The following is a 14,239-nucleotide window of genomic DNA, read 5'->3' as shown; positions in this document are numbered from 1 at the left end:
TTAAAAATATATACACAAACTTTTTTCAGACTAACATGCTTTTAACTTCCTGCCCACAATTTTGAGAATTTCAAACTAGCAGGATGGGTCAAGAGCATGGCTGGGTATCAAAGCAAAAACAGTGAGACACTCTACACAACAAAATGCAAAGCGACATCTCGTTTGTTCCCATCTCTCCAGGGACCTCATGATGCTGAGCTTCGGAGCATTCTAAAGGTAAACTCGGGGAACTTGCGTCTGCAAGACTGACTTCTTTTTCTCTCTCCCTTTTTCTTAAAGAGTAGTAAGTAAAATCATTACCAAACAAACAAAAAATCAGTTACTATTACAGAGGGATCTCTACATAAAGAAGCAGTAAAAGGCTATCTACCACTACTGTGGTCTGGATGAAAATAAATAGCTGGATTGAAAAGTCAATGAATTACCAACATTGACCCACATTTCTCTAGACTTTAATTAATTGAAATCATCCCAATGAATAACATGTGATAAATAAAATTTTCATTCTAAAATATTAGGCATAGGACAAAGGCTCTCAACGTAAGCATTTCTGTGATACAGAAGAGTAACAATGAATTGGCTAAAAGTGCCTGGAGCTCAGCTAGATAGCATTTTACTTATTTCAGATCAATGCTGGGTTTCTCTCTCTTTGCCAAAGCTGAATGTGCATCACTCTGGCTTTTGTCCAGGTCCCCATGCAGACTTCGATAAAATACTTATTTGGTCCACCTTCGGATCTCACCCTTCCCTGAACTCTTTTATCCCCTCCATCCTCTTCTTCTCTTATCTATGCCTCTGCTCCGCGAGACCCTCAGTTAAACATTGGAGGAACCTTTGAGAGCCATTCCAATGATCTGATGGTTTCCTAAAAACTAGTGTCTTTGAGCAAATGAAGCTTTTGTGACCCATGCATGTGTGTCCTCTGGCCATTTGTAGGAGTTAGTTCTAGGAAGGCTGCTGAAAATCCATTCGCCAAAGGCTGATTCACCAGCTGGCCAACTTACCTAATCATTTACTCAAAAGTTCTAAAATTTGATTATTTATGAACTGCACAATATGGTCTTTGGTGTCCTGAGCTCTTCAGGTCTCCTCCCAGCCCCTCAGTGTGCAACTCCATGGAGCTGTTGCAGAAGGGAGCAGGGGCATAAACGATGAACATCCCTAAAGTGCTCCTAGGAAGAGAAGAGGTGTTCACCTATAACCCGAAAAGTCCTTGAAATTCAATATAAAATATAGAAGATCCTAAAAAACTGATTACAAGAAACATATTTTTGGTAAATCAACAGATAAAGAAAATGATTTGGAAAATGTTTTTTAAACCTGGAGGAACAGAAAATAATTAGAATAGAGATTAGAAAGAAATAGGTATAAGCCAAGAGTTCCCATATGGAATTACAAAGTTTAGGTTATATTTATAACAATAGATGTACAAGTATAGTAAAGAAGAAAACCTTCTTAAGAAGATGAATTCACCTATATTTCATAACTTTCAACAAACTGATCACTCATTAAAATCTGCTAAGAAAATATTGACTATTTTGAGAATAATCAAAGCAGATACAGAATACAATCAAAATATTTGAATAAATTCCAAAAGAATGTTCCAAAACAATATTATTCCTTATATTAGTAAATGTGGTAAAATCAGCAAAATAATAAGTGAGAAAATTCAATGGTATCCATACGAGCTGTGTGTTGGTGGAAAAGAACACTTACTGGTTTGAAACCCAGGCATGAATTATCAAAATGAGTCTCAAGAAAATGACAGTAGCAGCATTAATTTACAATTTTAAATTGCTTCTACTGGCTGATACTGATGCCCTGAAATGGTTTGGATCAACCGTTTTTAAGTAGACCCCTTTACATATATATTGTATATAGTAGGCAAATTCTAAATGTAAACTATCAAGAATCATATATATATAAAAACTAAATCATCAACATTTTAAGTTCTTTATGGTAATGTTTTTTGATATGTTTATTTTTATATGTTTATTACGTTTTTCGTGCATTTATTTTTTACCTTAACCTGGCTCTTTTACAAGTATTAGCTTTGGTAAAAGGGAAAAAGAAAAAAATACTTCAACCGTTCTCACTTTTCTGTCGACTGGCTCTTTGCGATGTGAGTGTGCATCATTTGTGTGTGGATGAGAGTCCATGATAAGGACCAAGGAGAACACAAGCAAAGAGAGTGGGCATTAAAAGGAGACGAAGTGAGAAGCGTCCACAAGACCAAGAGAAATCTCAGGGCAGAACAGATGGCGGCATGACAGGCGACAGAGACCACGGGGGCCACCCTGGCTTTGGCAGATGCCAGACATGCATTGTGTTCTACACACTTTCCACCCTGGAGCTTATGAATCCACACAGAAACCAGCTTCATTGTAGGTTGAACACTGTAACATGATGTAAAACAGAATGCATGGTGGCAGGTTCCACCCTCATCATTGGGACATCCAAAACATGCCCTATGATACTGTGAATAACATAAAATAATGTGTAATGCCTCCTCCATTGTGCTTTAAAAGCACTGAAATTCCTGATAACCAAATCTACAGTAAGCAAAGAGGGGACACCACACACTTAGGCAAAAACACCCCATGCGAAAACTAGAAAGTAAGCTTAGGTCTGTTCTAAGACTTGAATTTCTTACATAAATGTGAGAGTAATTTTGATAAAAAGAGAAGTAAGAAGACTCCTGACCAACAATTAATCTGTAACAAATATGAAGTTTAGGAATGATTACACATTTAGACTGTATTTCTTAATAAACTTCCTCACATAAACTGTGCCTAATCTATAAACCAATTTTAAACAAAATCCATCATGCCAGGCACTTTACATCTTACTCTATTTATTGCACCATTTCTCATCAGAAACCTTTTAGCTTTAATGCGCTTCCATGGCAGAGTATCTCATTAGAGTGGCAAAGATAAAGTTCTTTCTGAGATAAAGTAATTATAGTGATTGTGGTGGGGGGGGGGGGGTGGAAATCACCCAAAGTTCTTGGCTGCAGTAATCTCCTGGCTTGTGATTCATTTTAAGACTAATAAACTGAGTACAAACAAAAAGATGTTAATGGTGGATAACTCTGGTTACCTAGAGGTTGTCCTGGAGGGATTAGCAATTCGTAACCTTAATCATACCTATAGTCTGGAGAATTTTGCTCCCGGGAAAATATTCCAAAACCAGATGCTATAGGTGCTCTCAGCTCACTTCTGTGTCAATTCTATCTTCTAATTATTATTAAAGTCAATCAAGTATTTCACTCTTGAATAGCCTTACTATATTTTCAGTCAATTTTCTGTTCCAAAGACTAGTCAGTTACTTCCTATCCCAGGAGCTTTGCTTTCCTAAGGAGGCACAAGTCACCTTGAAATATGGACTCTGGCCAAGACGATGATAGTAGCAAGGGACAGGACTCCTCAGACATGCTCAGAAAGAGCACTGTTAGGATGTCATGAGAAGCTTTCAGGGGAAGGAGGAGGCTTGGTCTCTGGATCATGCCAAGGGACAGACTTACCATCGCCATGGAGTCTAATTAACCTTACCAGCCCAGTCAAAATCATTAAAAACTAATACAGTCTCTGATAAGGTTTGTTTATATAAATTGGTGCCAGGGAAATATTTCAAGGAAACAATGACATGGGTTATTTTAAATTAATAATTTCACTGGTCAGGAACCCAATCAGAATTATATACCACACATCAAACAACCTCCCTTGTGTGTTCAACTCTGTCTCATTTCTGCATGGACCTCAGTGGATGACTTTTGAAGAAGCAGATGAAAACTGAATGCTTGCCAATGAGCCACTGTTCACTGTTTTCCAGTAAACGTTCATATTTCTAAAGGATTACGGTCTAGTCCAAACTCTGATCAAGGTCACCATGAAAGAAAGAGGATATTTTGATACGGAGGTGAAGAAAACTTGGAAAGAGGATATTCTGATACGGAGATGAAGAAAACTTGGAGAGAGGATATTCTGATACGGAGATGAAGAAAACTTGGAGAGAGGATATTCTGATACGGAGATGAAGAAAACTTGGAGAGAGGATATTCTGATACGGAGATGAAGAAAACTTGGAGAGAGGATATTCTGATACGGAGATGAAGAAAACTTGGAGAGAGGATATTCTGATACGGAGATGAAGAAAACTTGGAGAGAGGATATTCTGATACAGAGATGAAGAAAACTTGGAGAGAGGATATTCTCATACGGAGATGAAGAAAACTTGGAGTCTGGGTTGTTTCCCAACTTACCTATGAGGTTAGGTGAAAAGCTCAGACATCAGTTGCTCATGCCTAACATCAGGACAAAATTAACTATCCATCTTCCTTTACAATTTATTAGAGTATCATATTAAATGTGAAACATGATTAAACTGGAGCATCACATTTGAAAAGCAACTCATTATTATTACATGCAAATTTTAAATAGTGTTCAGGAAATGTTAGAATTATGAATATATCACCAATACAAAATTTAGAAGATTACCATTTAGACTCATGATGTGAGTGGATCTTATTGCAGACTAATTTCTCCAAATAAGAAAAAAATACAATTATGTTTTCAAAAATAACCTGGGTGGTTAAACAGGTTCCAGTTTTCCTCCTTAGGTATAAAAAATTTTGCCAAAGTTCAGATAAACCACATGTTGCTCACCTATAACTAGTCAGCCACACAAGATCCTATATTGCATTTTTGTTCCTGATCACAGACAATTATGTAAGTTATTGATCCTTATAAAGTTCGAGAAAATGAAATCTCAGAATTGCCTATTATTCACAGAGCAATCTGTACACTTGGCAAAGTTTAGCACCTGCTCCATTATTGCAAAGCCTAAATTTGCAGGTGAATCAGCAGTGTGACTGGTCAGCTGATCCACAGAAATATTATTTGTAGGTGTTACTGAATGTGTATTTTTGTTATTGAAAATTGAAACATCTCATCACCTCTTCTCCTATGGACTAGCTACACTATATCTAGTTACTGTACTAAAATACGGATTATATAAATTATCTTTAAATTATCTTTGATTTAATTGTCCCTAAATCCATAATCATATTTTTTTTTCAAGAGCACGTTTCAGTGATATTTTAAGTACAAGGGAAGTAGTTAGAAAATAGAACACTGTTTACTAGATTTGTATAGTGAGGACTATATCCTAGTAAAGGCCAGGGCTATGGAAAAATACAGAGTAGATTTTTCACTCCTGGTTTAGATATTTATGAACTGTGTAACTCTGGGCTCATTACTTAACCTCATGGAGTCTCTTCATAAAAACACTGGATATTAGCATCTACTTTGCAGGACTGTCATGAGAATTGGAGAAAAATAGAAATACAGTATAAAGATAAGGAAGAAAATCAGTACACTGTACTGAAGCTGTCATAATTGCTATGATTAATTTCATTATATGAGGTCAGGCAGAATTTCTAAAGGGTATGAATTTATGGAATCAACGTAGAAAATTTCAAATACAAATGCCATTAATTCAACATTACTTAACTTGTGTCCTTCTATGGACAAGGCACTTTGTGAGGTGTTCAACATAAACTGGAGACCCAAGCTGAAAGTTTTCTGATCTAATAACAAGGTTTACAGGCTCTTCGAACATAGACAAGTAAGGACACTTTGGTAGAATGGAGAGCAGGAAGTGAATGATACCTGCAATACTGGAATTGACAGTCTGGCCCCTCAGGGTAGGAAATGAAGAGAGGAGAGACCAACAGCTCTAGAAAAACTTAAGAGAAGAGTCAATGATATGCAGAGTAGAAAACAGTGCTGGGGAAGAAACAGCGTGAATTTAGATATCAAAGGTGGAGCATCTCTGGGAACTGAGAAAAATCCCAGGTGGTCACATGACTGGGCTTTGGAGATGGAGGTGGAGCCGAGACTACCAGACGGAGGGATTGATCATCCTTCCCAGGATGCTGGGCCAGGGGAGCAGAGTGGCATGACGTCATCACAGAGCCTCAGCCTGAGATGGAAATGGTCACAGCCTCTTGACGCAGAGCAGCAGAGGTAGGGGTGGTTTTACTTCTCTGAAATAAGTTAGCCAAAGTCTAGACTGATTTCCTACATGTGTGTATATAAATATATATATATACATACATAAAATGGTAATATTAATAGAATAATAATAAAGAATTTAACATTTCTAAATATTTGTGTTCTGGCTACTGTTCTAAGTACTCTTCATAAATGAGTTAATCCTCACAATAGGAAATAGATACTATTGTACCACTGAATAGACATTACCAAGTTGACATAGGTAAGACCGAAGGAAGCCAGAATTCTAATTGGGCTGACTGGCTCTGGAAGATTCTCTCAGGCTCACATGTCATCGCCTCTCAGCCATGCCTTACTATTCCTGAGGATTTATTACATGTCAGGCTCTGCTAAGCACCTACTGTTAATGTACCATTTAATCCCCACAACACTCTAGTTTGGTTTGTTATGTTTGGGCAGATGCTGCAGGTTGTTTTTCTTTCTGTTTTTCTATTTTTTTCCCAGACAAAGCATATTTTAAATGAGAAATCCCATGTCAAATTCTAGATTGATGATTTACCTTGATTAAAAAGAAAACAATCCAGTCATACTGAGTCTCCCTCTCACCTCTTGCCGGCAACCAGCAGAAGCGACTTCTCAACATGAATTCCGCTTCGCCCTTCCATAACCGCCCTCACTGCCCCCTACTGCCCACATCTAACCTAAATTCTCATCACCTGAGTGATCACTGTGGACATCTGAGTATGTGACACCTATTGTAATTATATCTGTGTGTTAAAAAAAAAAAAAAAAAAAAAAAAAAAAAAAAGCTAAAAAGCTGCAGGACTTAAATGTTTAGATTAGACAGTCCAGTTCAAACTCCAAGTCCACACTCATAAGCTCCTCTTTTCTTAGGCAAATGCCTTAATCTCTTTAAGCGTCATTATCCTCACATCTAAAATAGGGTTACTAATAATGCTTAACTGAGAGTGTTCTTATGAAATAATTAAATCAGATAATGCCTGAAAAGAATTTAGCTTGGAATTCAATATTAATTTTTATTGCTATTTTTACCAAGAATACTAGGAAGTTGCTATAAATAGGTCATACATGCCATCTAAAGCAATCAGGACTTAGGCACAGATTGGGGTAGATGAGGTTGCGTCTTGTGTAGAAAAAAGCAGAGGAGAGGGGCAGGTGAAAGCAACCCCTCTCGGGGACGTTGGGCCCGCAGCCTGCTGCCCGGCAAGAGCGCTGCCAAAGAACCGTCCCAGAAAGAGCCCAGTGGTCATCATTCCTGTGCAGTTTTGACTTTGTAAATGAATTTCTCTGGACAGCTGAAATGTTCGTGAAAGTGAAACACTGAATCACAGCTTTCTGTAATTGCACCATTTTCTCAGGCCTGAGACGATGGATCCATGATTTCTCCTTCATTAGGTGGATCTTTTGAGTTCTTTAAACAGGCCCTGTAACACCCATTCTACAGGGCTGCCACCTTGACCCTAGCCCACAGCTCCTCATCTGTGAACCAGATGAATTGTGCCTTAATTTGCCTCTTTGTCTTCAACCTGTCCCCATCTTCAAGCCTAATGGCAAACTCTTACAGCCTAAACTGTCCTCAACAGCGTTTGCACATCACCTTGGTTTATACAATTTTGCTGTGGTTTCCATCAGCCTGCAGAATAGAATCTGAACGTGTCAGTCATGGCTGGGGTTCCTGGCTGGCACCTGGGGTATTTATCCACACTCGCGCACCTGACTGCCCCCAGCACTGTGTCCTTGACACCTCCGTGTTTGTGCTCTCTCTACCGCGTGGACTGGACGCGCTCGGCGAGCATGCCCTCTGTTGCATCCACATCACATCCAGCCAGATCCCATGCAGCCACCTAGCCGGAACCTGACACTTTCTATCAGGGGTCAGCAAACCTTTCCTCTAAAGAACCAGTGAGTATGTATTCCAGGCTTCGTAGGCCACCCAGTCTGTTTCCCAGACACTCCACTCTGCACTTAAAGCAGGAAAGGAACCATAGGCAACATGTACAGAAATGGGTGGGGCTGGCTCTCCATTAAACTTTATTTATGGATATGAGAATCTGAATTTCATGGGTCACACAATGTTATTCACCTTTTGATTTTTCCCAACCATTTGAAAACGTAAAAACCATTTTTGGCTCATGGGCTGTACAGAAACAAGCAGTGGCCATAGCAGAACTTAGTTGACTGACTCTTGCTTTATATGCATACTGTTTGCTGATCCATACTCTCTTTTTTCACTTTTTAAAATTAAGGTATAACTTAACATTTAGTGCACCAATCTTAACCAAACAGCCCAGTGAATGCTGACTTTTGTAGATAACCATGCTACCGTCACACAGATCAAGATACAGAACATTTCTAGGAGCCTAAGGTTCCTAAGTGGTCCCTTCTAATCACACCGTAACAGAAGACCAACCTCTTTTGGCTGTCAAAGCATTCTCCATGCTTCCTTTCATAGGCCTGGATACAGTAATGGGGAAATGACACTGTACAATCTAAACTTTCACAGAGTAGAAAGAAATCCGGAAGACAAAACCGCATAAATGAAACTTCGGCTATCATTAACTACCACAACCACGGAAAAGAATGTCTTTTCAAAGACGGGCGAAGTATGATTAGAAAAACTGAAAGGCAATGTGTTAGTACACATTCACTTTCCTGGCATCTCATGCTGACACTGCATTTCCTTACCTGGGTCAAGGTGAGTGTTGCTTGTCTGCAGGTGCTGCACTGTACCCTGAGTTTTCCCGGCTGCACTCTTTGACAGGGGCCTTTGCAATACACATAAAAGCTGTTGTAGATTGGTCTATCTGCTGGGGAAGAAAAAGCAGAGGAAGTGGCTAACAATGCTGAATCCAAATTGAGACAAGAAACTCTTTAAAAGCTTGTTAGAGGCAAATTTTAAAACTCAGTCCTTAGGAACATTTTGAAACATTACTGGAATAAATATTCCAATGAGAATACAACAATTTAATTTAGAAAATCTAACTTTATGCTCCAAGAGTGAAATCTTTTCTTTCTCTTGCCAATAGCCCTGTGACTTACTCAGCAAAGTATGCAGCCTACTGCCAAGAGAATCGGCCAAGTGTATCTGCAACACAGTAAAGTCAAAGGCGCTCTTAGCCGTGGAAGTTTTAAAAGATGACAGGAATTCTTTCAGGAGGTTCCTGAATTCTATTTTGTGCTGCTGGACACAGTTTTGAAGACTGTAGATTTTTCCTCATAAAATCTTATTTATAGAGAAAAACCAGCCCATTTCTCATGATACAAATGATACGATCACAGTTTGCTGGGCTTCCAGGGATGACTTTCCAATTCACAGTCACACATAAAATAAGAAAAGAGGCCAACCCTGAGGAGGTTTCACAGACCAAGCAGCTGTGTGCAGAAATGGATGGTTTGCATTTCATTTATGATCTCTCTAACTAGGCAAACACCATTCAAATAATACACTTTCAAGAGGAAAAGGTGAACAAACAACTAATTCAATAGTTCAATCTCAGATCATTTCTCTCAATTGTCACCATATAGGGATACTCTGTAAACTAGGGAAATTTAATCATCTTATACTTCCATATCTGTTAAGAATTAATTTTATTCATAAGCACTTACCAGAAATACAACCTCCTTCCTGAATTTCTAAATTTTGAAAATTACTAAATAGCTTTTTCTTTCAATCCTTACCTGGGTGGGATAATATAACAGATCATGACATAAAAGTTTCTTTGAAATTTTACTATAATCATCAGAGGCATCTACAGATAATAGTTAAGTTTTATTTTTTAACATTTGGAATGAAAATCTTCAGCCTCGCAAATGCATATGGTCTATTAAAAACAACTAGAACAAAAATAATGAAAAAAATGAGAGATTCTAAAGTCCTTTGCAGCTTCATTTGTTTCATGAATTTACAAAAAGCGCTTTTGCAGACATATTGGATTATCATTTGTTTAGCTACCTTTGCTAATATTGTAGGTGACAATACCTTGCAAAATCTGAAGCACGACAAAGACATAAAGTTTTATAGTTTTATCATTTGTTTGTAATATATTTTATAATTATTACTCTATAAAGATTACTATTCAGTTTCCAGTGGGAAATGGAAGATAAAATGTAAATACACGTTTATATTGATGTGAAAGTACTATTTTCTGACACTTCTGTGCAACTTTAATGCCTTAATGTACAAGATATTCAAGTACATAAATATCACATTGCTGTTAGCAAACATAATAATGACAGAAAATGTTTCATGTGTAATATAAATGCAGCATAGAACCGTGTATTAATGTTACAGAAACATTTGTAACAACTGACTGAAATATCTGCAATATATAAGTAAATATTAATAGAAGTATCTGTAACATAAATATTTGCAACATGCAGAGTATCAAAAGATCACGAGAACTGTGATAATTTTGATGTGCACTAAGAAGGGCTTAGTGAGGAAGGTAGGAACCTTTACTGTTAAAATCTTTATCAGCAATATGAACAAATCCAATTTCACAATTTTTATAACCTACTGTAGAGGTCAAACAATAAAAAAACAGGAGGAAGAAAAGTAACAGGAAAAGCAAAAGCTTTGCAAGGGGAGTCAGGGTTGCGAAGACACTAGCGTTGTTGAAAGAGCATATTAGCAAGAGTTTTACAATATTTAAGAAGCATCTCAGCAATTGCAGGAAACTAAGTGACTCTTGTCTCTCCCTTAGGGCAATAGTGATGTTTGCAATATTGTTTCACCTAATGATATATCAAAGCAGAATCCGAAAACTAAGGAACTCTTCCACCTCTGAATGCTACAACCTTCACTAAAGTCCTTCAGAAGTTATTCAGAAAATACTGCATGCCAATGTCCGTGCCCTAGAAGCATACAAGATGACATGCAATCTATTACACACATTGCTTTCTGGACCCAGCTGCAAGTTGGGGATTAATAGCTAGTCTAAGGAAGATCAAGGTCAGGCCAGTCCTGGCTGTAGCGCTTTTCAAGCTGTTGGCTCCACTTGGTCAAGCAGCTGGGGCATTAGGCGAATCTTGAAAACCCCTCCAGAATGGCTTCCCCATTTATTTGGCTACATAACACAATTAAAAGTTGGCAAGATTTTCTGTGTCATGCTGTGACCCGGACAGGCATGAAAACAAATAACACCCCGACAATCTTCTGGGCAATGTTCCCATTGGCCTGGCTGAAGGGCCTAAGGTAGAAACTATTGAATATGGAGTCATAACTCTTAGAGGAATGGCAAGGCAATTCCAAAAATGACCTGAAAAACCTTTCTCGTGGTATGTAGCTGTCTCTAGTCAATAGCGTGAATCTCCCCCTTTCACTTCTTCTTGGATCTTAAAATCCTTTTTCTCTCTTAATCAACTCTTCTGTATGGCAGCTTCTTGATTTTCCCAATAACTAACGTAGCTTATGTTTGTGTTCCTAAGAGTTCCCCCTTTTTGTATAGTAAGTTTTGAAACACAGATATTTCAGAAGTTGTACAAATCACATCCTTCATTGTAATTCATCACTTGCAGACATTTTGCCATGTTTGGGGTCCCCGTGCACGTGTGTGTTCGTATAGCTATACACGCATATACTACATGTATAAACTATTTGGTTGAAGGAGCTGTAATAAAGTTTCTGACATCATGCTACTTCACTCCTAAATTCTTCAACATCCTAAAACTAGGGATATGTTTCATCTAAAACCATTTAGTTTTTTAAGTGATTTGGTTATTTTGGTAGTTCTATTCATAGACTAATCAGGTATACTTTAAGTAGGCACTACAGACGACGACAGTGGTTTGTAAGATAATAAAAGATGACAATCCAAAATATTGGGGATCCTCCAGTCAAACCAATTTAGGTGGTGCTAAGTGAAGCCACATTAAATAAGTCCCCTGACCATAGCCCTTCTCAGAGCTGTGTGACTCTGTAAGAACGAAAGGATAGGCCGGGCGCGGTGGCTCAAGCCTGTAATCCCAGCACTTTGGGAGGCCGAGGCGGGTGGATCATGAGGTCAGGAGATCGAGACCATCCTGGCGAACACGGTGAAACCCCGTCTCTACTAAAAAATACAAAAAACTAGCTGGGCGACGAGGCGGGCGCCTGTAGTCCCAGCTACTCGGGAGGCTGAGGCAGGAGAATGGCGTGAACCCGGGAGGCGGAGCTTGCAGTGAGCTGAGAGCCGGCCACTGCACTCCAGCCTGGGCGACAGAGCAAGACTCCGTCTCAAAAAAAATAAAAAAAAAAAAAAAAAGAACGAAAGGATAAAGCACAGCACATCTCAAACTTCTCCTGACCACAGAAGCCTTCCTGGAATGCTGCATCGTGAGAAACTGTACTTCTCAGAAAAAAACAATTTAGAAAAAAATATCAGATGAAGGATTCAATCCACTTACAGGGCTTGATTTACAGAAAGTGAAACTGCTCATGTTTATAAATCCAGATTTAGCAGATTCTCCTGGATACCTGCCTACGGCCAAGTTCTTCCTCCAACCCAAAACATCAACGAACGTATATAATTATTTTGTCATGTGCCAGAAGGTTAAGTCTACTTGTGTAATGATTTTGCAAATAAAGTATGTTAATTTCATTCAGAAGTTTTTGGGTTTTTTTTTTTTTTTTTTTTCTGCAGAGAAGTTAAAAAGAAAAGCGCACCGAGTTCAGGCCCTTTCAAAGTGTGAGTCACTGCAGCCATTCAGAGGTCCACTGGCTTTCTACCATTCCTTAGCCTGAGAAGTCCATCTTCACCTTCCTCTTCCTCTTCCTCTTCCTCTTCTTCTTCTTCTTCTTTTTTTTATTCTTTTTTTGAGATGGAGCCTCGCTCTGTTGCCCAGGCTGGAGTGCAGTGGTGCGATCTTGGCTCTTGGCTCACTGCAACCTCCTTCTCCCGGGTTCAAGTGATTCTCCTGCCTCAAACTCCCAAGTAACTGGGACTACAGGCACGCACCACCATGCTCAGTTAATTTTGGTATTTTTCGTAGAGACGGGGTTTCACCATGTTGGCCAGGATGGTCTCAATCTCTTCACCTCATGATCCGCCCGCCTCAGCCTCCCAAAGTGCTGGGATTACAGGCGTGAGCCACCACGGTGCTGGGATTACAGGCGTGAGCCACCACGGTGCTGGGATTACAGGCGTGAGCCACCATGCCCAACCAAGTCCATCTTTTCTTTAGTTTTCTCTCCCACTTTGCCTAACAGAACCGTCCGTCAAATCTTCTCTTTTCCTTTCTTTTCTTGGTCAAAAATGTTGCTGAAATAACAATTTTTACAACATATTGAAAAGAGCCAATATTTGAAAATATCTTTTATTTGCTTTGGATTTTTTTTAGAAACCAGCATAATCTTTACAGTTATCACTTTTCTTTTATGTATTTTAGATAATAGGCTTAAGGGTTGAAGACAGGATACTTAGGAAGAGTCATTCTGATTCTAATGGAAACTTTTCATTAACCTCAGAAGTTTCCATCACTGGTTGTCACTGAGAATTTAATTGCTTGGATGATTTGTTTTCTAGGTGGGGAGAGAGTAAGACTGAACATATTTCATACCGTGGTAAAATACTGTTCAGTATCAACATATTGTAAGAGATCAAAACAGCAGGAAGAGGACTGATTTTAAGTGATATTTATCACATGAGCTATTAAAACATTAAGTAGAACAATGTCACCCAAGAGAATTCTCTGCAATGATGGAAATGCTCTCCATTTGCACTATCTCATATTAATATATATACACACACAGAGAGACACACACACACACGTAGATAGCATATGTAGCCATTAGCTACAACAACCTATGGAGAACTTGAAACTTGGTGAGGAATTACTCTGTGAGTTTTATTAATTTAAAATAGTTTCAATTTAAATAGCTGCATGTGGGTAGCAGCTACCAAACTAGAAAGCACAGAAGAAGAGAACAAAAAAACACTGGTGTGTCTGGCCCCCTCTTCAACTGACAATGCGGAGACTCTCTGGGCAATGAAACAGCTTGTTTTAATCTGCGTTCATATAAAAACAACGCTGGCCCAAGAGAAGGGGAAGGAAGAAGCTGTTACTTGTGGCACTGGGAGTAGGTCAGAGATGGGGGGAGCTCTGTAGTGCTAGGGGCAGAGGAAAGCTTCTCACCACCATGTGCCCCTATTTCCTACGCCACGGGGATCAGTTCTTGAGATGCACCTGGACAGTAATGGCCCCATCTCCATTTCCATCACCACTTT

At 38.9% G+C, this 14,239-nt stretch overlaps 1 protein-coding gene across 3 annotated transcripts in view; it reads right to left on the bottom strand.

Annotated features, from left to right (window-relative positions):
- PRKN (parkin RBR E3 ubiquitin protein ligase) overlaps positions 1-14,239 on the bottom strand; it is a 1,396,422-nt gene that overhangs the window by 858,175 nt on the left and 524,008 nt on the right. For 2 of the 3 annotated variants that reach the window (XM_010373152.2, XM_030929284.1), the window contains one exon: positions 8,721-8,842. In XM_010373152.2, the coding sequence (XP_010371454.1) occupies positions 8,721-8,842 (122 nt within the window). The remainder of the gene's footprint in view (positions 1-8,720; positions 8,843-14,239) is intronic. The other variant, XM_030929283.1, reaches the window with a different exon arrangement.

This window comes from Rhinopithecus roxellana, chromosome 4 (genome assembly GCF_007565055.1).
Source record: "Rhinopithecus roxellana isolate Shanxi Qingling chromosome 4, ASM756505v1, whole genome shotgun sequence".
Taxonomy (NCBI): domain Eukaryota; kingdom Metazoa; phylum Chordata; class Mammalia; order Primates; family Cercopithecidae; genus Rhinopithecus; species Rhinopithecus roxellana.
The sequence above is the reverse complement of the archived record's forward strand: the minus strand, read 5'-3'. Positions and strand labels throughout refer to the sequence as shown.